Below are 24,241 nucleotides of genomic sequence, written 5' to 3' on the forward strand. Positions count from 1 at the left end.
GACATAAGGAAGAATTTCTTCACTATGGGAGTGGTGAGGCACTGGCACAGGTTGCCCAGGGAAGCTGTGGCTGTCCCATCCCTGAAGGTGTTCAAGGCCAAGTTGGATGGGGCCTTGGGAGGTATGGGACCTGTCCCTGCCTATGGCGGGGGATTTAATTTTAAACTCCCCGCGCGCGTTTGCCCCCGCGGTTCCCGCCCTGCCGCAGCCTCCCCGCGCGCTGCCCCCACCCTTCCCCCCCCCCCGCCCTCACGCCTGGGCGCGCAGCCAGGGAGAGGGGCGGTGCCTCTGCCGGCGCGGGCGAAGGAGCCAGCGCCGCCCTCGCGCCCGCGCGGTTGTCAGGGAGAAGCAAGATGGCGGCAGCGACGGCGGAGGAGGACACGGAGCTGCGGGACCTGCTGGTGCAGACGCTGGAGAGCAGCGGGGTGCTTAATAAGATCAAGGTGTGTGTAGGGAGGGAGAAGGAGAGCCTCTTCTCCGCGCGGGCGGGGAGCGGGCGAGGCTGAGGCTTCGCGGGATTCGTCCCCGCTGGCTGCGCTTCCAGGTTCCCGGCCTGGCGGTGCTGCCCGCTTCCCCCGCGCTGCTCCGTGCGCGGTAGAGCCGCGGGGAGGGGGAGCGCTGCGCCTGGCGCGGCGCGGCCGAAAGAGCTGCTGCCAAATCGTAGAATCGTGGAATGGTTTGGGTTGGAAGGGACTTTAAAGATTCTCCAGCTCCAGCCTCCTGCCATAGGCAGGGACACCTCCCACTAGACCTCCCACACCGCTCAAGGCCCCATCCAACCTGGCCTTGAACACCTCCAGGGATGGGGCAGCCGCAGCTTCTCTGGGCAGTCTGTGCCTGTGCCTCACCACCCTCGTAGTGAAGAAATTCCTCCTTACGTCTAGTCTAAGTCTGCACCTCTCCAGTTTATACCCATCGCCCCTATTCGGCGAGTGGAGTTGCTCTTTGCTTCGGTAGGCCCTCCCCCCGCCTTGAAAATTTAAAACAAGGGTCCTTGGGGGTGGCTGTTCAAACATTGTTCTTTTTGAGCATGTGTGGCTTGAGCTGTGTCTGGAAGGCTTGGTAAACCTGGGAACTCTGGGGATGCTGCCTGCCTACAGGGGACAAATGATGCTATATTAAGAAGGTGCGTGGAAGATTCAGAAGTTCTTTTTATTTGGCTTCTCTTCAACATCTCTATTTGAACGTGCATTCACTCATACTGAGTGAAGCAATGGAGTTGAGCCTTGTCAAACTGTGATAGGCTAGTGTGTGTTCTATGACCTTATCTGCCTCTCCTTTACCACTCTTGTTTCTTGAGCTACAGGATTAGTCTTGTTTTAAAATGTATCGCTCTTGCAGTTCAAATGGATAACCCTTATTTAAATTCCAGAAGTAGATGAAGATTCTTGGTCATATAACTGTGTTTTGAGCACAGAGACCTTTTCCTGCTTAAGTGTCAAATAGGTTTTTTGGGCCACCTGTTAACCTTTTGTATAGTGTTAACCAATGAAAGTATGGTAATAGTGAAATTATAATTAAAAAAACCACAAGCCAATTAGGTCATATTGAGCATGTGAGCTGTAGTTTCCCAATTTCTACTTTGTGTAGCATGTAAGTTTTTGTTCTATTGCTGTCAGTTCGTTTTCTTTAAATATACTTACTGTAATTTTCACTATAATTCTAAATATGTGTTGTAACTAATAGGTCATAAGGTATCCTTAAGGCAAACTTGCAAATTACTTACAAAAATACAACTGTACTATGTGTAGAAAGGAATTTATGAAATTAAAGTGACTGCTTTTTGATCTAGTATTCCACTGCATATCGAGATCGGTGTTGTGAAGCCATTGCTTGTTCATCAAAAATATTGCCTCCGGAGTAGAAAGGATGAGCAAAATTTGATAGGAAAATTTAATTTTACCAAGATCTGTTTAGAAAGTGTTGGGATATGAGTTTTTTTTGCAACTGAACTGTGTAGCCGTGCGAAGGAGACCAGTGTGCAACAAGTAAGCCATATCCATTTGTGCTTAGTGCCTGTTATAAGAAGTCATCTTGGTCACTGATGTACTTTGAAGTGGAGGGAGTTTAAAGTCCCAAAGTGGTATCCTGCTAGAAAACAATGTCTCAGGTTTTGTCTTAGGACTGTAAACTCTCTTGTTTAAGTGCTGCACAAATGTGTTCCAGTGCAATAAAAGACAAATACCACAGTAAAGGAAAACTCCAAGGGCATTCTACATACCAATGTGTGAGAGTCTGCAAGTGGGAGGTAGTTCTAGGCTACAGGTCATACTTCAGTTCTGGAGGGTATCTTATCCTTTTACTTTTCATCCAGTATCTGAATGAAAGCTGCTGTGGATGGCTTTCACAAGTGTGACAAATAAGATTGATTAACCTTGTAAAGGTAGGTGCTTGCTATCTTGCTGTTAAGAGCATATTGCCAAATCAGGGTGGCATTTTTGACATGCTAGCTAAAAATGTGTTCCAGGAGCTCTCGAGATAGTCTTCAATTCCCCATGCTAGCTAAAAATGTGTTCCAGGAGCTCTCGAGATAGTCTTCAATTCCCTGGGAAAAAGGGGAAACCAGTTCTTACTAAGGGAGCTGTTTTCCCATTCAGTACTTCAGATATACACAAAAGGCTTTGTATGTATAGAGACACTACCTGGTTGTGTAGGGGTGAGGTCAGGAGGGCCAAGGCACAGTTGGAGCTGAACTTGGCAAGGGAAGTGAAGACCAACAGGAAGGGCTTCTACAGGTACGTCAGTCAGAAGATTCAGTGTTGGATGAAAATGGTGACCTCGTATCAATAGATGAAGGGAAAGCTGAGGTACTTAAATACTTTTTTGCTTCAGTTTTCACTGATAACCGCTCTCCTCACCCCTCCTGGGTCACAAGGTGGTGACCGGGGGGTAAACCCTCTGCCACTGTATAGGAGGATCACGTTCATGAACACCTGTGGAACCTGAACATATATAAGTCTATGGGGCCTGATGAGACGCATCCCAAAGTCCTGAGGGAATTGGCAGATGTGGTTGCCAAGCCACTCGCCATTATATTTGAAAAGTCATGGCAATCAGGAGAGGTCTCTGGTGACTGGAAGAAGGATAACATTGTGACCATTTTTAATAAGGTTGGAAAAGGTGACCCTGGGAACCACCAACCTGTCAGCCTCACCTCTGTGCCTGGGAAGATCATGGAACAGATCCTCCTGGAAGACATGCTAAAGCATGTGGAGGTGATTAATGGCAGCTGGCATGGCTTCATCAGGGGCAAATCCTGCATGACGAACTTGGTGGCTTTCTATGATGAGGTAACCACAGCAGTGGACATGAGTAAATCAACAGGTTTGATCTGTCTGAAATCTGTAAAGCTTTTGACATGGTCCCTCACAACATCCTTCTCTCTAAATTGGAGAGATAGGGATTTGATGGGTGGACGGTACGGTGGATAAGAAACTGGTTGGATGGTCATACTCAGAGAATAGTGGTCAATGGCTCAAAGTCCAGATGGAGATCTGTGAGAAGTGGTGTCCCTCAGGGGTCCATACTGGGACCAGTGCTGTTCAATATCTTTATCAATGATCTTGACAGCGAGACTGAGTGCCCCCTCAGTAAGTTTGCAGATGACACCGAGCTGAGTGATGTAGTTGCCACACCGGAAGGATGGGGTGTCATCCAGAGGGCCCTGGACAGACTGGAGAAGTGAGCCTGTGAGAAACGCATAAAGTTCAACAAGGCCAAGTGCAAGGTCCTGCACCTGGTTTGGGGTAATCCCTGATTTCAGTACAAGATGGGGGTTGATGTGATAGAGAGCTGACCTGCAGAGAAGTACTTGGGGGTATTGGTTGAAAAGAAGCTCAGCATGAGCTGGCAATGTGCACTCACAGCTACCAGAAAGTAGGGGAGGGACAGTGGGTATAAACTGGAGAGGGTCAGGTTTAGACTAGACGTAAGAAATAATTTCTTCACTATGAGAGTGGTGAAGGCACTGGCACGAGTTGCCCAGGGAAGTTTTGGATGCCCCATCCCTGGAGGTGTTCAAGGCCAGGTTGGATGGGGCCTTGGGCAGCCTGAGTGTCCCTGCCCATGGTAGGGGGATTGGAACTGGGTGATCTTTAAGGTCCCTTCCAACCCAAACTATTGTATGATTCTGTGATTTAGAACAGGATAAATTTATCTAGGCTCTGAAGAGGGATACTACTGCCCCTGCAGAGAAGATTATTTCATGGACTACAAGTTTCTGGTTTACAGTGCAACACCAGTTGGCAAGAGATGGTGTTGTCTGAGCTGTAAATGCCTGGAATGAAAAGGAGAAATGCATTTTTGTTTGGAAATACTGATCTGTACATTTCACAACCAAATACAGGAGCAGTTGTCATATGCAAAGTTAGCCTTACTCATTTTAGCCAAGTTAATAAAATCAATTTGCTGTATCATTGGCATGAGCTCTTACTTGATAAGTCTTCTTAAGGATAGAAGGGAATGGGCACCTTCCACAGGATGAGAAAGAAGCCTGGGGGCTTGGTAACTGCGAGAGCAATAAATACACATTGTCACCTTATTTATCAATATCTGGCTCAGTGGGCATTACCCTGTTTTATTGAAGACTTAGGAACGATATGGGTGGGGAAGTTGACTATTAAGTTTTGGTCTGCTTTACTGCTAAGCTGTGAGTAGAATTCTTCAAAATGTACTTGGATTATGTTGAAAACTGCTAGCAGAATGATTCAGTGTGGAATAGGGGAATGGTAAGGGCAGTTTGTAACAATGTATGGAATACAGGTTGTGCTGGTGCCAAAGGGTACTAGGGCACAGACAAATAGAAACCCTTTGCACTTAAAAAAAACAAAACAAACGGGGGTGGGAGGGTGGGGGTGGAGGAGAGGAAGAACACTGTTGTAATCAATTAAGCAGTTATATAAGCCTCTGTATCTGATGGTGGGAACAAACTGCTGTGACCATATCTGATGGTGGTGGTCTCTTGGTATTCAGATTATCTGTGACTTGTCTCAGATCCCAAAAAGCTTGTATGACATTGTTGATCCTACTGTGTAGTATGATTTCTCTCCTCATATTAGGGCGATTTTTCCTTTGCCCTCAGCTTTTTTTGTTATTACTTAACACTTTTTCCTAATGAACTGGAGATTTCCTGCTTTAACCTCACACAGGCTCAAGAGTATGATTCCATGTCTAAATTAGGTGAGATTTTGAGAGTATCTTGCTGCGATTTGAGCAGTACCCACCTCAAAGGGTGAAGGTCAGTGTGTTGGAATGGTGTAAACCATTTAAAAGCCTCAGAGTTGAACCTGGAGGAGTGAAGCAGGCCTGTAGTCACAGTTATGTGAAAAGGAATGACAGTTGTGGTACTGTTCCAGACTCTTAAGGGGGTTTACCCCTACCCGTGTATAATGGCTGGTCTTTTATTTTGAACAGTTGTAATAGCTGGTCTGTTTCACAAATGCTTCCTTACTCTACTTGTCCTCTTATGTAAATATACTTGGTTTCTGTGGCATCAGTGGAAAAGAAAGTCGGCCTTGCAACCATTAGAAGTTTTTCATAGTGACGCAAGGCTAAACAAACAAAATGTTAGCTGTTGGTACTAAAGTTGAATGTAAACTGATTTTGTAAGAATAATATTTAAATTAGTGGGCTGTAAGAGGATTTGCTGGTTGAATACTCTACCCCAGCACCTCAAAAAAAATCACTGCGGTGTCAGTATGACCATTGCATATAATTGTGGTAAGCATTTTACAGTAATTTTGATGGGCAATCTGTTGAACTCTTTTTGCATTACTTTTTGTCTTTTAAAGGATGTATAAAGAGGGTTATGCTTAAAAAAAAGGTGTTTATTTTACTGTCCCCATGAAAAGATTTTTATTTTTTTTGTGGGAGGAACCAGTTACAGGTTAATTCTTGTTTAGTTACCTTTCGTAATACACATGAGAAAATCCAGACACTCCTTCTATTGCTTTTATTCTTAGTGATGGAAATCAGCCTTTCTTTAAAATTTTGTTTTCTTGTTTGCTTTTGAGAAAACTGGCATACAGAGTAACACTGTCTTTTATCGCTTATAAATATAGTTATCTACTGGCTATTTCAAAATGTTAGGTTAAGAGTTGATTAAAGTGGCAAACAAATTGGTCAAATGTGATGTATGTTGCCCATGTGATATACTCAGTGAAAGAAGTAGAGAAACTGTAGTGGTTTAACTTTTTAAAAAAAAAAAAATAGGCTTAAATGTTCAAAATAGTCCTTAGAAGAGTTTGGATCCTTGATACTAAGGTATTCAAAATCAGTTAGGTAAAACCTCTCTACAGAAATACTTGAATCGCTAGAATCATGCTTTCTTTTCCTTGAGAAATTCTGTTTCTTTGAGTGTGATCTGACAAGAAATCATATGAATTTGTATATCGACATTAACTTTTAAAAGTATATTATCATAAGCTGTTTGTTCATGTTTCGAGAACAAACTGTGAATGAAAGGTAGGTGTTTCAAAGCTGTCTGAAAGAGCTGAGTTGTTAACTCTTAGAGGAAACTAACCGGAGGTAGTGTAGGTAATTTGGAATCTTTTTTGTATGAAGGAATAATTTAGGAAGTCTTATATCAAATCTCCACTCCCACCTTGTTCTTGGACTGACAACTCTTTCTCACACGGAAGTCACATTGCCTGTAATCTTCAGTTTCTTAATTGCACTGAGTAGATTACAATCGATGCAAAGTTGCTCGAGGAGAAACAAATAGCTGCTAAGCTACTTGCTGGCTCTTTGCACTCTATTTGCATAGGAGAAACAGTGCTTGTAGAAACACCATTGTTTTTCTTTTTATATTTGGCAGGCAGAGTTGCGAGCAGCTGTTTTTTTGGCATTAGAAGAACAAGAGAAAGTTGAGGTAAGAGAACCTTGAAAAAATAAGAATTATCAGGATGCTGACTTTTTAAAAATGTAAGAAATAGCTTTAATATTTTCTATTTTTGAAATGTAATGAGACTATTAGATATTACTGCATGATACTTAAAGAACACAAAACAGGACTATTAGGGTATTTCCTGATATTTAGAAATAGGAATTGTTACATAGCCTTTTGAAACTGTAGGTTTAAGTAAATGTCTCTGCTGTTTTTATATTGCTTCTGTCCTATTGACCGGAATAACTAAATATCTTTTCATCAAATACTACTTAAAAAAAAAATCTAGTTGGCTGATCAAGATTTCATCAAAACAGAATAACCTCTTTTGAAATGTAAAATACTATAGTGGGGTTTTTTTTGACAAGAGTATTATAAAAGCAGTTTAATGCAGTACCTTGTCAAGTATGCTGTTGGTTTTGGTATTTCTCGTAAGGGTGTTGTAGGCTTACGTCAGAATAATTTGCTTATACTTAAGGAAGAATTCTGAATTAAGAGATGCGCTAGGTACTGATACCTTGTCAATATAATAACATTAAGGGTATGTGGTACTAATGTGATTAACAGTACTGCTGTGGTATGCAGACATTCCTTTTCTGACCCCTTATGCTGCTGGTATTGCCTCGTTTCCTATGTCTTTCAGTTTTCTAGAACTAGATGAGAGAGAGGATGCTGTTATGTCCAGGCTCTATTTCAAAGGACAGTAGTGGAAAACCATCCTATTCCTCTACTGGTTAGATGGCTGTACCCTTTCTGGAAAATTGAGCAACTGAAACAGACATTATTGTGACATTAATAAGGAGGAAAAGTAGCCATTCTGTGGTATGAGATTCTGTGTTTCAGAAACTGAATATAAGATTGCTGAAGAAGACATAATGGAAGAGTTCTATAATAGAACAGTGTCATCTCTCGTGAGAAGTGTCCTCATGTTATAAAGTACCCAGAGGACAAACTCCCCTTCCCCCTCAGCCCAGACTCGCTGAAGAGTAATAGGGCTGAAGAGTAATAGGGCTGAAGAGTAATAGGGCTGAAGAGTAATAGGGCTGAAGAGTAATAGGGCTGAAGAGTAATAGGGCTGAAGAGTAATAGGGCTGAAGAGTAATAGGGCTGAAGAGTAATAGGGCTGAAGAGTAATAGGGCTGAAGAGTAATAGGGCTGAAGAGTAATAGGGCTGAAGAGTAATAGGGCTGAAGAGTAATAGGGCTGAAGAGTAATAGGGCTGAAGAGTAATAGGGCTGAAGAGTAATAGGGCTGAAGAGTAATAGGGCTGAAGAGTAATAGGGCTGAAGAGTAATAGGGCTGAAGAGTAATAGGGCTGAAGAGTAATAGGGCTGAAGAGTAATAGGGCTGAAGAGTAATAGGGCTGAAGAGTAATAGGGCTGAAGAGTAATAGGGCTGAAGAGTAATAGGGCTGAAGAGTAATAGGGCTGAAGAGTAATAGGGCTGAAGAGTAATAGGGCCGAAGAGTAATAGGGCTGAAGAAAGCTCACCTTTTTTTTCAGATGGCTTAAATGTATCATGATATTTTAATTTTACACTATAGGGGCACTGAAAATATATGAACACTTAGACTAATCTGAATTTCTGAATATTAAGCAAGATATGTTTCTTTTTTTATGCAGTGCTTTCTTGTGTGTGTAAGTATTTGTTACTATAGTTGTAAACACCTATAGCATATCCTTTTCTTTGAATTAGATTCTTACCCATGTTTTCTTGATTTATCAGGAATTACTTTTAGTATTTAGTTTGAAAAAGCCCTGAATGATTTGACAAACCCAAACATAGCTCATTGGTTTATCTCTGTTTAAAAATCAAAATCGAAGAGAGAAAATCTAACAAGGAGAAAAGACATTTTCTTAATATCTTTGAAGTTTTTTTTAATTAATGGAAGATGAGTATTGATTTGTGACTGTCTAATTAGCATAGTCCATACTTTGTCTAGATGACTTGCAAATTCCCGTTTTTTAAAAAGTGGGGCTGAATTTCCTTAAACTTGGCACTATATTAGAAGAGCAATTTGGGAAGTTAACTGATTAACTTACCTTTTTAATCATTAAGTAAATGAAAAGTATGCTATTAAGAATTTTGGTGAAATTACTCTAGTTTTGTAGCTTTTATAATAGAAATACCGAGACAGTTTTAATTTGCCTGAGTAAATGTATGGCTTTGCAGCTTTTACTTGTAGGTAGTAGAATTGAAACAAAAGTAGATTTTGAAGAAGTGAATTACTCATGCCCGGCATCATCATGGAACTGAAACACTAACTTGGTATGGATTTCAATTTCTTGCTAGTAGGAGGCTGATGTTATTCACTGTTGCGTTTTTGCTTTTTGACAGAACAAAGCACCTCTGGTAAATGAAAGCTTGAGAAGCTTTTTAGGTACAAAAGATGGTAAGTTCTTTAATTATTTTGAGAAATATACTAAACAGTAAAGGGAAAATGAAGGATTAAATCTTTGAACCTTTATTAACAGTATAGTCTTTATTATGTAAAGGAGTTTTTATTCCTGTCAGTTATTCAGAATATTATTCAATCTTTATTTTTTGAAGTTAGTATTGCAGAAATTATATTTTTAACTGAGATCACTAATGCAGTTAAACTAATATTTCATTGTAAGTTATAATTATGCTAACTGAGCTATTCTAGACCAATAAAAACAGTAACCAGTGAAAACTCACTGTACAAGTACAGTAGGGAACACACAGATAGGAGACTGACTTAAATGATTCTGGTACAATGGCTGAGTTAGAAATTGGAGAACTGGTATACAAATTAACTGTGTGGTGGTAGTTTGCTGAATGTCTGAATGATGTTTGTAAGACTGTTGAATTAATGTAGATTTTCATACAGAAGCCATATCAATGCTAAATCTTTGAAGTATGAATTGTTTCTGTGTGATGTATTTTTACTTTTCATTTACTTTTTAGGTCGCCTGGTGGCAGGCCTTGTTGCAGAATTTCTACGGTTTTTCAATCTTGATTTTACATTAGCTGTTTTTCAGCCTGAATCAAGCACAGTAAGATATAATGGTTTTATCTGTATGCTATGCTGATTATTTGGGTGCATGACAGTGAATACAGGAGAATCAGTAGATTTGTTTAAGTTGTTTGCTTGTGTGTATTCTAAATTCTTTTTCCTATGTAGTCTGTAGAAGGTACTTACTGCCATAAAGACACATGTTCCAGGAATGTGTTTTGGTATGAGTATTTCCTTTATTAAAAAAATGAATGTTTGATACTATGTTATTTTTGTATTAACAAGTTTTTGTTGAATCATATAACAGTTTATACAGCAGAAAACTCCTGCAACATTTTGCCAATAATTTTACTATGTCATGACATTAAGTTAGTATTGTTCTATGAAAATTAAAATAATGGCAGAAATCTACTTTGAGAGAAATTGCAGTGTAACAAAGGATTTTGTGCAGCTGCACAAGACAAAAAGTGATTTAATAGAATAGTTTAGTTGGAAGGGACCTACAATGATCATGTAGCCCAACTGATTGCTTTTAGGCTTTTGATATTGAGTTTTAGGTGTTTCGTTACATTTGTCCCTTTTTCTCTTTTTATAATATAAAGTTTTTAATAAAAAATAAGGGTTTGCAACAGGTCAATTTAACTGAAGAAGCAGTGTTCATATCTCAAATGCTCATTTTTTTTTATTCTTAATATCCATTTAAATAGGTATTTTATTAAAAATCCAACCGTGATAATTAATTGACTTCTGCTTCTCAGAAGTTCTTGTTTCTTCTTAGGGGTTTAATCAAAGAAAATCCCATACACCCTTGTCCTTTGCCAGATAACCTTAGCTGCGTGCGTTGCACTTGGACACATCTATACAAAGATTGATTCGTGTTCATGCTATTGACTGGAAAGAGATATGCTTTCTGTCATATTGCCTCTCACTCTTGGGAGCAGTTCTTCGTCTGCTTTGTAAAGGCACCTCTTGCTCTTTGAAACACACCCTTCCCTTTTCTAGTGAAAGCATCTTTTCACCTGTTGAAGTGCATGTTGGAAATTTGGCCAGAGTTAAGCAAGTTGTTCAAGACTGCTGTGTGTAGTGCTGAAAGATTTTACTTTGTGCCCTTCTGCTGGCTCCTGTCTCTGAGCTATCTGCTGTATTATCTCTTTATCCTCCCTGTTTATGTGCCTGACTAGTGGTGGCTTGCTTTTGTGTTTGCTTGACCAGTGTTTTGATAGCAAGTGTCACTAAATAATTCTTGGCGTTTAAGACAAATGGGCACCCTTTGCAGTAATGTCATTCTGAGGTTGTTCCAACCAACCTAGGTTTGCTGCAGCATTCTGCTTCTGTTACAATGTGAAGTTTAGTTCTTAAAAGTATTTTTTATTTAATTTTTTTTCTTGTCACTTTTTTTTGGCTGATGCTGAATTACTTTGTTTCTGTCCAAATCCATGGTTTTTTTTAAAGTGAAACAGTCTGAAAGTAAGTGTTGACCTACGCTGGTGTACTTCTGTATGCACAGGAATGAGGACTCTCCATCATCTATAAATTTACTGGAACCACTGTCGAGGTGTCCTAGGGTCCACTTCTAAATATGATAGGCTAAAGTTACTTGACCATATAAATCCTGAAATCCTGAGGCATGCTAGCAATGAATACTTGCATATTTAAAACGATGGATGGACTATGATAAATTCAGGTATAGCTCAGAAGTAAGTGATGCAATAGGTTATCATTCCTTTAGTCCAGTGCAAGAGGAATTATTAAATAATCACAGTTCAGTCAAAATGTTGCTGAGTTAAATAATACTCAGAAGCTTTAGGAGTTACATTACCATCTATATTCTGTTTTCTGACAGTTATTTCTGTGTTGTGATTTTTTTGTTGTTGTTATGTTCCCCTACCAGCTAAATGGCCTCGATGGTCGAGAAAACTTAGCTCGAGATCTGGGAATTATAGAAGCAGAAGGTACTGTGGGTGCTCCCCTGTTGTTGGAGGTTGTTAAAAAATGTCAGCAGACAAAGATTTCGGGCAGTGGAGAAGTACGTAGTGTTAATGTGTAATTTCTTTTTTCATATTCTTTGTTCATTTTCATTTCAATGATGAAAAATAAACTGAAATTAAGAATTCTTGGCTATTGTAGTATTATACTGTTTCAAGTCTGTTTTACATTATGGCTTCAACATAAGTTATCAGAACATAGTGCTGAAAGATAAAATTACTAAAATTACTATTTCAGTACTTTTAATGCCACAGTAGTACTCTTTAACAGTTTGCCACAACACAGTAAAACAAAGTGAACCCAAATAAATAACACAAAACTCTGTCACTTTTCTAATATCCAGTACAGTTTGACAACACATTTAGCTGTGCCTGGTTTCTTTGGCATACTTATAATTTTAATATGACCTAAAAAGCCTATGATTTGTTTTGTTAAAAGCTTTTAATCTGTTCTGGAAACTTAGGTATTTAAAACTGAATATATGAATGTATTGAACTACCTGAAGGCAATGACAGTAATATTATAATAGAATATATAATTAATCAATTAAACAAATGAAATCCAATCAATAGCATCTGATTAGTCTTTGTTGTTATTGTGGCTTGAAAGAAAAATCTCTGCACCCAAGATACGTTTAGTGCCCCAAACGAAAGCTTAAATTCAGAAGTTGTTGTCATAGACCCCCTAATATAGTATCATGATGTTACAGTTTGCATGCTATGTGAGTGAGGATGGTAGCCTTGTTTCTTGCTGGATGGCATTATGACACAATTCCAATATTTTTTTAATAAGTGCTTATGTGGAACTTCTTAGGTGGCTTTAGTTCTAAATGACAGCCTGTGCCCCACATCAAAATCATCTGATGGAAGATCAAGTACGCACTCTATACCAAATAAGGTAAATTTGTTTATATACAATTAAAAGCTATGTAACATACATGAGAAGTAAAAGAGAACTTCTGTGAAACTGCAGGTATGATGCAGGTCATTTAAGTGAGTGTCAAAGTCCTGTGCCTTTCCACCTTGGTAGGTGACAGGGCGTATACAGAGTCTCTGTCAGACAGATAGTTTGGAGCCAAGTTGTCTGTTTATTGGACAGCTAGCTGAGTACCCCATTTCAAGTACTAAATTTTGTTCAAGTTATTGATGTAATCTGATCACATAAAAGGTTTTAATTGCTTCTTTCAAGATGACTGGGAGTAGTAGCTTTCCAGCTCACTAATGAGAACTGAGAAATACAACATTGCTTGGATTTTGTTATTAGTTTATTCGCTTGAGAGAGGGAGTGGTAAAATAAAATGACGTCTCAGTTTGGATCTGCTTCATTTTATTCCAGTTCTTTATTTTTTTGCCACACAGAGCAGAAAACTAAATTATCTGGAAAGCAAGCTTCATTTAAAAATTAAGTTACTTCATTAAAACTATGCTTGTTGATAGTGTCTTAAAGCTAATATTTCTGTAACCAACCTATTACCATTAGATTCTAATTTCAGACCTGCTTTAGGAGAAAATAATCCTTGCGTAGCACCAGCTTTTAAAAGAAAACAAATCCACTAAAAAGATCTGAATGCTGATTAAATATCACTGTTACAAACACTGTTGCTTCATGACTGAGCCCCTACTTTTGTCTTTGGGTGGTTCTAGATTATCTAAGAAGAATTACTGATGATGAGTTAGAAGTCATACGTATTCCATCCTCCCTTGCATGTACAGCCTTTCATCTTCAGGTTTAAATTACTTTATTTGAAATAAGTCAGAGCTAAGTGCTACGAGATAAGAGCTGAGTGTTTGTTATATGGCTTTTCTCAAGGAAAAGAGTAATTGTCTAGAGGAGCAAAACAAGTAGTAGCAGTAGCTTGTAAATTGATCCAGGCTTCATGTGGGTTGTTTTTGGTTTTTTGTTTGGTTTTTTTTTGACAATGTATGCACATGTCTCAAGGCTGCTCCACCTTCTGTGTGATACGAGTCTTATTCCTTTATACTTGTTCTTGACAAAGCTTTTTTTGCAATGCAGTCATGCAGGCTTTGGTGGCTGGTTTGTTTGTTTTTTAAACTTCTACCCTTTTTGCAGTGGTTGAAATTAGCCAGCCAGTCCAAAATACATTAGGGGGAGGCAGAGAGACAGGCACAGAGGAGTATGATATCTTAAGACTTGTTTTAGAAAACTAACACAATAAGCGTGAGGTTTAAGTTATGCCTAGAAATTCTGCTTTAGAGAAGGTATCATAGAGTGGTAACAGTCATTCTTGTTATTTAAATTTATAACAAGAAAAAGTGGCAGTCTTAGTTCTTCTATCACAATTGTTTGGGCCTGTTTTACGGAAGCAATACTGTATTGCACTTTGTTGTATTCTTTATGTTGGGGTTGTACCTTTTCAGGTCTCTTTACTATTTAGATGTACTAATCTATAGATGCACAAGCTTCTATTGACTCACTTCAGCTTCATGGTGACTGTGACTGATAACAGCAACAGCAGTGTTACAGCCCACTCCTGACATGCATTAGGGCCAACCCTGACCTACATAGAAGAAAAGGGAGAGTAGAAAGGGTTCTTTTGATATCTGCGTGGCAAATCAGAGACCGACAAATCTCCGAGGGTAAATTCAAATGCATTATTGATTTTTGGACACAGCTCAAATCACAAAACAGATACTTGGGTGCACTCTGAATTGTAACTCAGAGTTGCAAAACCAGATCCCAGTCTGTTTAGATCACAGTCTTATTTTTCAGATTACGATCTGAACACAGCCAAAGTCACTAAACAAACTACAATACATATCTGATTTAATCCTATACATCATAGTGCCAAGGAAAATAGAAGGTACGGTAAGACAAGTCGGAGAAAGAGAAAGAAAGAAAGAAGTAGCGCCACTCTAATGGGACACAGCGGTTCCTCAGGAAAACGCCATCCATCCAGTGGCAGCTCCTCCAGCTGAACTAGCTCTGACTGTGACTTGGCAATCAACAGATGTAACATAGAAGAGAGTATGCTAGGAGATATCAAGACCACAGATCGTGGTAGCAGCAAAGAATGATTTAAGTGCAAGTGTGAAACCACGCTCTGACTTATTAACACCATTAGTCTGAAACCCAAGGTAGGCATATTGATTTTTGAACCCTTAGCCATAGCTATCCTGTCACTAAAATTTGAAAGTAGGCACTTCCCTTTAGCAAAACTTTGATTTATGAATTCAAACAAAGGCCAGCTATTGTGCTTCTAGTTTTTTAGATGATTTAGCAACCTGTTGTTCCCTCAGGGCCCAGAACAGAAAAGTAGCTGTAATTACTTTAGTTAGAATATCACTAAGCTTTTAATTATCAACAAAAATTCTTTTCCTCTAGGATAGGAAATTAAAATATTGTTGTTCCTGCCACTTACAGGTATAAGTACTTTTTCTTGCCTTAGAAGAACTGAGCTGCTGCCAGCAATTCAGTGTGGTTCTGTGACCGAGATAAAATGACCTTGGTAGGCCTTCTTCAACTTTCATGACATACAGTTTGAAGATTTTACTTCAGCCTTCTGAATGAAAGTTAATGACTGATAAAGAAATACTTGAGACAGTGCAACCCAGATACTGGTTATTTGGATTAAAAAATAGTGTTGGTTTAATTTCAAAAGTATTGCTTTTCTTAGTGTGTATGATGGAAGTGAAATAAATAGATCTTTTCACTAGCTTAATTTTGATAAGTCTAGGGGAGGATAAAAATTGCAGTACTGCTTGCTAAGTAGCAAGATACTATTATTTAACAATAAAAATCCATTTTTTTCACAACAGCTTGATTCTCTATATAAATTTGAATATTGTGCTTTGGGCTATGAAGTTTTGCAAGGATATGGCTTGAGCTGTATTACTTGGTCTTAAAGCTAGCATATAGAGTAGTCCTTGCAAGTTGTGGGACTGAGCCATAAGTGTGATACAAAGACTGAAAGTTATGTACTTTTAAACATTTTGTTTGTGTCACTTTTGGATTTAGTATGTGGAGGGAGAAGGTGTCATTAACTTCAGTCATCTTATGCTTCCTGCTTTAAAATAGACTGTTGTATTGTAGCAATTACTATTTGATGTGGAAGTTGGAGTAATTTGCATGGGTTTAAATTAATTTCTTTTGAAGAAGATGGCTGTAACTAACAGTACTTATTTACAGATAAGTTGCAGTAACACTCATGAAGCATCACGTGACTTTCAGGCTGTAAAACAAACCTTCTTCCCTCTATTCAAAGCTAGGCTATAAGAATCAGTCTGTATATAGATTTCCTTATTTGATGACCAACACCTTTTAAAACTGAGATGGTATAGATAGCAAAGCAGTGCAGAGGATGGAATAAAAATTTTTAATGGCAGCAACATTTCTTTCTAAAGTGATAGAACAACTTTTTTCTCTTGTGTGATTATTGATGATACTAATAAGTTCCTGAGAAGTACTAATAAATTTCAGCTTTTTGAAATGTGATGGTAGGTGTATATTATAAGTTGTGTTTTAATATTACCACTTGCATATTATAAGACATTAATCCAGTTTATATGAATTTTCTTTGAAACAAATTAATTATTCCTTTCATTGAGGGCTTTTTTCTTTATCTTTCAAGACTGCTGAAACTACTCAAAGTGATACAAGTGTCTCCTCAGGGGAAGCAAGCAAAAGAAGCATTCATTTTCTGCCTAATGAAACAAAACTAGATTCTGAACTAGAAAACAAAGACTTAAATACCAAAGAAAAAAGCGTGGAAGAAGATGATGTAGAGGGAGATTCTTTTTTTGATGATCCCATACCCAAACCAGAAAGAACTTATGGCTGGTAAGTAACATGGATGCTCTACTTAATAGAGGTTTCTTTTGTCCTCAGTATGCTTGCAGACCTTTGAGAGCTAGATGGTGTTTGATTATTTGCACTTTTTAAATAAGTGTTTTTAGATCTGTTCTGGAACATTTTGTTTCCGAAATGTGCATTTTTATGAACCTCTTCTAAGAAATGCACACTGTCATTTGGGATATGCACATATCATATGTGGGAGAAACTGTATTACTTTAAGGTGCATCAGCTAGGCTATATAATGTGCCTACTCTATTTCTTTGGTGGAATGAACATGTATGAGGCACAGACATGGGTGTTTCTTCTTGCAGCACAGCTGCAGTGGTGATCAGTACTAAAGGAAGTTGACGATGACAGGGATAATGGTTTAGATATCTGATGGCTTTGTAAGGAGTACAAAAAATCTGGTGAATGTGTAAACTGGTTCCATAAACTGAAAGCATTAGGAAAGCTTTCTCACATCTGAGTTTTTCCTCTTCATGCTGCAGAGAAAAAATAAGCTGTTCCTCTTCATGCTGCAGCAAAAAAAAAGAAAAGCTATTCTAGTTTTGTGACAATTGGGTAGTAATAGTAAAGAAAGTCACTATGCATGTTTTACGACATTGTGGACTACTTATTTATTTGATTTGTTTTAGGAAAACTGAAGCTAATAAACCAGGAGGTCTAGCATCCCTTTCTGATGCACCGCCTCTAAAAAGTGGATTAAGCTCCCTGACAGGTGCACCTTCACTAAAGGAGCCTGATAGTAAGTTTTCACGTTTTTGTGTTTTCATGAATATGGGAGTTCTTCCCTGTAATCTAATGTAAATGTCATTAAATAGTCTGTATGTGGCCCCCTTCTGGTTGTGATGTGCTTCATAGTAATGTTTTTTCCACTGAGTGGTCCCATACTGATTTTGTTATATTATGCTACTATTGGGGCATCTTATGTTGTGGAATATGAAACACTTATCTATCTATACTCCTTCTTTTTCTACTTGAGTACCATAGCTCTGGAGCCCTCAGCACAGGAAAGACATGGACCTGTTGGAGGGCCATAAAAATGATCAAGGGGATGGAACCACCTGTTCTGTGAAGAGAGGCTAAGAGAATTGGGATTGTTCAGTGTGGAGAAGAGAAGGCTCCATGGAGACCTTATAGCAGCCTTTCAGTACTTAAAGGGGGCCTGTGAGAAAGATGAACTTTTTAGTGGGGCCTGTTGCAATAGGACAAGAGTAGTGGTTTTAAACTAAAAGAGGGAAGCTTCTGAATAGATAAAAGGAATAAACTTTGGTGGTAGATGCCCCATCCTTTGAAGCAAGCAGAGTCAGATTGGACGGAGCAACCTGATCTAATTGAAGATGTCCCTGCTTATTGCAGGGTGAGGTGCACTAGATGACCTTTAAGGTTTCTTCCAACCCAAACTGTTCTGTGACTCTATGAAAGGAACACTTACTATGGCTATGTTTAAGTAGGATCTTATTAAAGAGTCATAAGTAAAATTTCTAATAGAAATACTTTTTATTACAGATTTCAATAGAAACTCTGTTTTGAAAGACCTGCGGTTGGTGAATGCAAAACTGGGATCACTAGAATTAGGCAAGTAACTGCTAAACACAAGTAAGCTCTGATAATTTTAACTGTAAGTTTTGGCCCAGATTCTTAGAGGAATCTGAGAATCTGAAATACACATATTAACATAAAATCTTCAGCTTTTACTTCTGTCACTGCTTTACACAATTGGGAAACTTACTAGAGTAAAGAGCAAGACCTGCTCTAAAGGAATATAGAAAAGTGAAAACTAGTTTCTTATGTGTGGAGCAGTATTTTACACATGCGGCAAAACTTAGATTCATTCTTTGCATATGTTTGGTAATATCGAGTGATAAATTTTTTTGCCTGTGTTTTCAAGAAGAGAGGAGGTTTGTATTTGCAGCAGAAGGTAGCCAGGCAAGTCCTACAGTTTTCCAGTGGAATACTTACTTACTCTCAACACCTTTGAAAGTTGCCTTGAAAGCTTGAGGAGCAATATGAAGATGATGTGACATAAGAAGTATCAATTCTCTCTCAAAATAAAGCCCCTGAATGTTTAATTTTTGTCTTCAGCGATGTAGTCTACATCCTTCAAATGTACAATTTCAAAACAGTTTATGTAAATGAAATTGTCATTAATTAATGACAAACAAACTCAGCTGCTTTTCCTAATTTGTGCAAGTAATTTAATCTACTCCCACTTCTGCTGGCCATCAATGTGTTTTGGTGCAGGAACAGATTATTTCCTTATTTCCTGAAGAGAAAACTTGTTTGATTAATACCTTTTAAAAATTATTTAGGAAATGGAGGTGACGATGAGTATGCTGATGACTTCAACAGGTAAGAGTGATGATATTGCTGTAGCATAGCTATTAGTGCATTGTAAGCGTATCCACTGGCATATTTGAATTATTTCATAATGTTTGCACTAGACACTATTACTGGAGTAAACTTCAGTTTGCTCTGTAAATACACATAGTTATAAATAAAATAAAAAATCATTTTTGGGGGAGGGGTTAATGAGTTCCTTAGAAACCTGGTGCTAACTTTAACATGAGAAATTGTTACTTTGTGGAAGGCTTTTTCTTTTTCTTCCTGAATCATGAATTTAGTGTTCTAAAACTTAGATTAATAGTATTAGACAATGAATATGGTGTATGCTAAAATATTCAACTAAAAAAATCAATCATCGTGAGTAGTAGTAATAAAATTTTTAACAGCCTCATGTTTATGATGCAAAGGTATTGATGTTGAGCCCGTAATGTGTGCTCACAGCCCAGAGGGCTAACCATATCCTGGGTGGCATCAAAAGAAGTGTGGCCAGCAGGTTAAGGGAGGTGATTCTCCCCCTCTACTTCACTCTTTTGAGACCTCACCTGGAGTATTGTATCCAGTTCTAGAATCCTCAACATACAAAGGATATGGAACTGTTGCAATGGGTCCAAGGGAGAGCCAAAAAGATGAGCAGAGGAGAGGGCTGGAGCATCTCTCCTATGAGGACAGGCTGAGAGAATTAGGGTTGTTCAGCCTGGAGAAGAGAAGGCTTCGGGGGGGACCTTATAGCAACCTTCCAGTACCTGAAGGGGGCCTACAAGAAAGCCCTGGGAGAGACTTTTTACAAGGGCATGTAGCAATAGGATGAGGGGGAATGGCTTTAAATTCTAAGGGAGAAGATTTAGATTAGACATTAGGAAGAAATTCTTCTGATGAGGGTGTTGAAGCTCTGGAACAGGCTGCCCTAGGAAGTTGTGGATGTCCCCTCCTTGGAAGTGTTCAAGACCGGACTGGATGGGACCTTCAACAGCCTGATTTAGTGGGAGGGGGTCCCTGCCCTTCGTGTTGGAAATAGATGATCTTTAAGGGCCCTTCCAATCCAAACCATTCTATGATTCTGTGTTGTACACTGCAGGATTGAGGCCTAAGTGTTTATCAGCATTTAGCGTGAGTTCATCTAGGAAGAGAACCTTTAGTTGTTGTATGTTTTTAAGTAACTTCATATTTAACTTGATAGGAAGTGAAATCCAGGTCAAGTGTCAGATATAAAGTGAAAGTGACTAATACCTTGTTGAAAAGAAAGTCTTATTTCTTTATGGTTTTCTTTTTCTTTAGTACTAGTCATCGCTCAGAAAAAAGTGATATCAGTATTGGTGAAGAAATTGATGACTTTTCTGTGGGAACAGAAGAGAGTAATACCAGTGATAAAGTATGATTCTTTGAAAGTTTTTCTTCTTGACATTCTGCTGTTCTTGTCTTGACTTTTTTTTGTAACCTTCCATAAAAGAATGTGCCATTATCATGGGTTCCTAGGATACATCTTAATTTTGTGTTATTTATGTTGTGTATTTTTACACCTAATATTCCTGCTGAGTTAGATATCTCTTTCTCTCTCTCACTCTTTCTCTCTCTCTATAGTGATTAAAAACCAAAAACCTCACAACAATTTTTCTGTAGTATAATTCGTTGTCTGGTTTTAGGCATGTAAAATGTATTTGAGATTGGTCTAGTATACAACATAGGAATGTCTTATCTGTGTATCTCAAGATCTGAGAGGCCAAAAGGATGGGATGCTATAAAAAGGACTACAAAAAACAATACTATTTCCATGAATTCTAAGTTTGTAATTTCATTTATTTTCTAGCTTGAAGGCATCACACAAGACCTTACGATTTCTCAGTTAAGTGATGTTGCGGACTATCTAGAAGATGTGGCATAGAATTGGACAGCAAAACTGTTTCATTGTGCTGGACTAGAAGACTGCTGTGGACTGTTGATTTCAGACAATCACTTTTAGCTGGAATGTCCACTCCCGATTTGTGCCTTGTGTTTCAAAAAGACTGTACATGGAGAAAGCTTTTAAATATTCTTGACAAGAACTAAGTGAAATAATGCGTTCCCATTTGAGTCTGATATCAAAATTATTTTATTTGGTTCAGCCAAACCATTTACAGCAGGAGGTAGATTTTCCAAGCAGAATGTCCATTGCTGGCAGTGGGCATAATAAAAACCAATTGATTAGAGAACATCTATAGAGAGGCTTGTGGCTTTATAATGAACTTGTGCTGTTATTGTAACAGTCTGCTTTTTTTTTTTTTTTTTAAAGATAACCAAAGCAAGAACCTTCAGAGGTAGTGGTTCAACTCATGCTTTTAACACAATTTTGTCAAGTCAGCATGTAATACATGCTTACAGTAACTCTAGCCACAATACCTGATTGCTCCAGACGTACTGGAAGCTGCTCGTTTTCAGACTCTTCTGAAAGTTAGGCTTGTTTTTTTATTTAAGAAGGCATATCAAGTTGAGAGTATCTAAACTCTCAAATCTAAATATAGCTAAATTTAGGAGCTAAATTTAGCACTAGTCTTAACTCCGAATATTCTTGTTCAAATATGTTTGTCAGACCATTGATGTTAAGACTTGATCTGTTTTCATACATGATGATTTCATTGATGTTATCTGTTGTTAAATCACAAAATGTAATTTTGTAAGGATCCACAAATAATTAACTAAATCTTGTTGGGTTTTGTTAAGTTTTTAACAGTGTGGTAGTGGTTTGTGGAGCTTTCATTTTTGAGAGCTCTTCACGTGCTGTAAGCTCACTTTCATTCTTAAAAGTCCTTATTATGTAAAAATGAGCACCAAAAAGTGAAACCACTAACCATCTGTTTTTCAGATTCTAACTGCTGTACAGAATTAAGTACAAATACTTAAAAACACCACAATGAAGACATTATGGACACTTATCTAGCTAAGAGCAGATTCTTGTATTTTCATTATATTCTTGCAAATCAGGGTCAGTAATGGAAACACTGACAGTTCTTTAATGGTACTGTTTTACACGGCGCTGCTCGAATATATAGGTCACGGACATTTGTAATACTGGAAAAAGACTTCAAAATGTGCACTTTCTGAACATTGTGAACACATTTGGAAAATATACATGTATGTGAATATCAATAACTTAATTTTTTTTTTGTAAGGTTTTGTAATTTTTTTCAGAAACACTGTTGGCCTCTCAGCAATGATCAGCACAGTGGAAGTAGCATGCTAAACTAAAGCCATTGGATAAGCATATAGAGCTGCTACTAGCATTGAGTGCTGACTTAAATCTCTTTTTGCACTGGGCCAGCTGGCATGGAGCAGTGCTGAGAAGTTAGCCTTGTACAGTACATAAGGAATTTGAGAGGAGAGAGGAAATGTGTGCCTTTTATTTATGTGCACCCCAAAATAGCCAGCAAAAAAGCATCAGAATATTAAGTCATGGTGTTAACTTCTAACTTTGTGCCATATTGTAACAGCCAAACACAGAGGAAAATTGTTCACCCCCCAAAAATCAAATGTGCCATAGACTTCAAACAACAACAGTGTTGTAACATATGATGCATTCTGTGTAAGAGTTTTATTAAGTATGAGGGAAGCTGTGCCTCAAGACTTTGTGTGAAAAGTTTGGTTTGGGCTTGCTTTTTTTTTTTTTCTTTAAGAGTAACAGCGTGTCTGAAGAAAATAAATTCTACTTGAATACCTGGGACTAATTGATTTCTGGCATTCATTTTTAAGACTTATAGAACAATGTAGACAGTGTTGTTTGATTTTGTTTTGGTTTTTTTTTACGTGTCTTGAGAGAACGTTTTCTGTTACTTGTTAGCTGTAGGATATGTGGCAACTTATCATACCAAAAAAAGAAAAACTTTATTAAATGATTACTAATTGCATTTGAAGATGCGGCCTTTTAAATAGCCAATTAGATATTTTAAGTGTTAACATCAGTTTTATTAGCAGCAAAGTGTTCTGTTACCTTGGGGGTTAATTGGAGACCTTACCCTTTGGCTCTGGCTCTTATTTAAAAAAATACTAAAAAGCGTTCAAAGTCTCCATGCTGTTCCTCCTGTGCGCTTTACTGAATTGTGTATAATAATTCAAATTGCAAAATAAAGCTCTTATGCTGGCTAACTTGTATTTTTGTGACTTCTTGTATCAAAATATCTTAACATTTAGGAAGTTCAGGAAACATGTTAGTTAATCAGAGTTAGTCCAGTCTGCAGTTGAGAATGTGTGCCTGCTCAGGGTTTCTTCCAAGCCCAAAGGAACATTCAGATCTTGATGGTGAATTTTAAAGATTGATTAAGACCAGACTTAATAGGGTTACTGGGTATCAGTCTGAGTTGTCAGATGGTCTATGATTCAACAGACAGGAAAGAAAAAATCCAATCTTGTTTGGCAATGTTTTGTCTTGTTTACCAAGGTTAGATTTACTCACTCAAAACATGTCTGACAAGCTAAGCTCTCTTGAATGCCCAACTTGCTGTATATTACAAACCATATTGTTCAGTATTTTACATTAGGTTTCTCCCTAAAGGGCCTAATGCAGTTGAATACCAAACCTTGCGTGTCTGTTAACATACAGAGCCTGTCTTAGAAAATGGAATTTTCCTATCTAAGCATTCTTCTGTATGCATTTTCCCAGACATCTCTGTGAAGAGAAAAGGAAGCATCTGAGAGGGCTGCTTACGACTGGTCTATGTGGTTCTATACCAACTAGGCCTGGTTAAAAACATGGGGTTTTTTGTTAAATGCTCAGACTCTGTAATTTGTTCAAAAAATCTTGTGATTTTCAGAAGTAAAAAAATTAAGGATTAAAATATGCTTGACAGTTCCATATCATTAATATGGCTGTGGTAATGAGAATGAATTATAAAAACTATATCTGTCTCGTTTGTTGGGGGATGTGGGGTGTTGCAGTGGAGTTAGAGTACTCCACTTTTTTTTTAAGCAAAGTGAGAAAATGGCAACACATCTGATAAAGTATGTAATCATAAGTGTATTTTTTCCCCGAAATGTAATAAAATGACTGAGCTTTAGATTGTTTTGATGACATAGTTGTGTAAATAACAGAGATTGAATGGTGATGATACCGAAAGGTTTTTTTTTTTGTTGTTTTTTTTTTTTTTTTTTAGCATAGTCATTTTCAGTGATGAAGTACTTTCTACAAAGCCCAGCTTTCTCTTCAGGAAAGAATGAATTTGTAGATATTTTAGATTAGTTGCAGACAAAAGCTAACATGCTTCTGGTTTTAG

The 24,241-nt window shown here is 38.0% G+C and overlaps 1 protein-coding gene across 1 annotated transcript; it reads left to right on the top strand.

Annotated features, from left to right (window-relative positions):
* The first annotated feature begins 301 nt into the window (after positions 1-301).
* CEP43 (centrosomal protein 43) lies at positions 302-23,564 on the top strand. The gene is made up of 12 exons (XM_054062951.1): positions 302-443; positions 6,815-6,868; positions 9,221-9,275; positions 9,812-9,900; positions 11,752-11,886; positions 12,660-12,743; positions 16,435-16,643; positions 17,294-17,403; positions 18,168-18,236; positions 18,971-19,010; positions 20,280-20,373; positions 20,809-23,564. The coding sequence occupies exons 1-12, from the start codon at positions 354-356 to the stop codon at positions 20,881-20,883; spliced, it is 1,104 nt and encodes a 367-aa protein (XP_053918926.1). The 5' UTR covers positions 302-353; the 3' UTR covers positions 20,884-23,564.
* The last annotated feature ends 677 nt before the right edge of the window (positions 23,565-24,241 follow it).

This window comes from Cuculus canorus, chromosome 3 (genome assembly GCF_017976375.1).
Source record: "Cuculus canorus isolate bCucCan1 chromosome 3, bCucCan1.pri, whole genome shotgun sequence".
Classification (NCBI taxonomy): Eukaryota; Metazoa; Chordata; class Aves; order Cuculiformes; family Cuculidae; genus Cuculus; species Cuculus canorus.

Excerpts from the sequence above, each read along its gene's own strand:
- CEP43 (XM_054062951.1), top strand. The coding sequence starts at position 354 with ATGGCGGCAGCGACGGCGGAGGAGGACACGGAGCTGCGGGACCTGCTG. Across the intron at positions 11,887-12,659 it reads AGATTTCGGGCAGTGGAGAA|GTGGCTTTAGTTCTAAATGA; the intron begins GTACGTAGTGTT and ends GGAACTTCTTAG. Across the intron at positions 16,644-17,293 it reads CCAGAAAGAACTTATGGCTG|GAAAACTGAAGCTAATAAAC; the intron begins GTAAGTAACATG and ends GATTTGTTTTAG.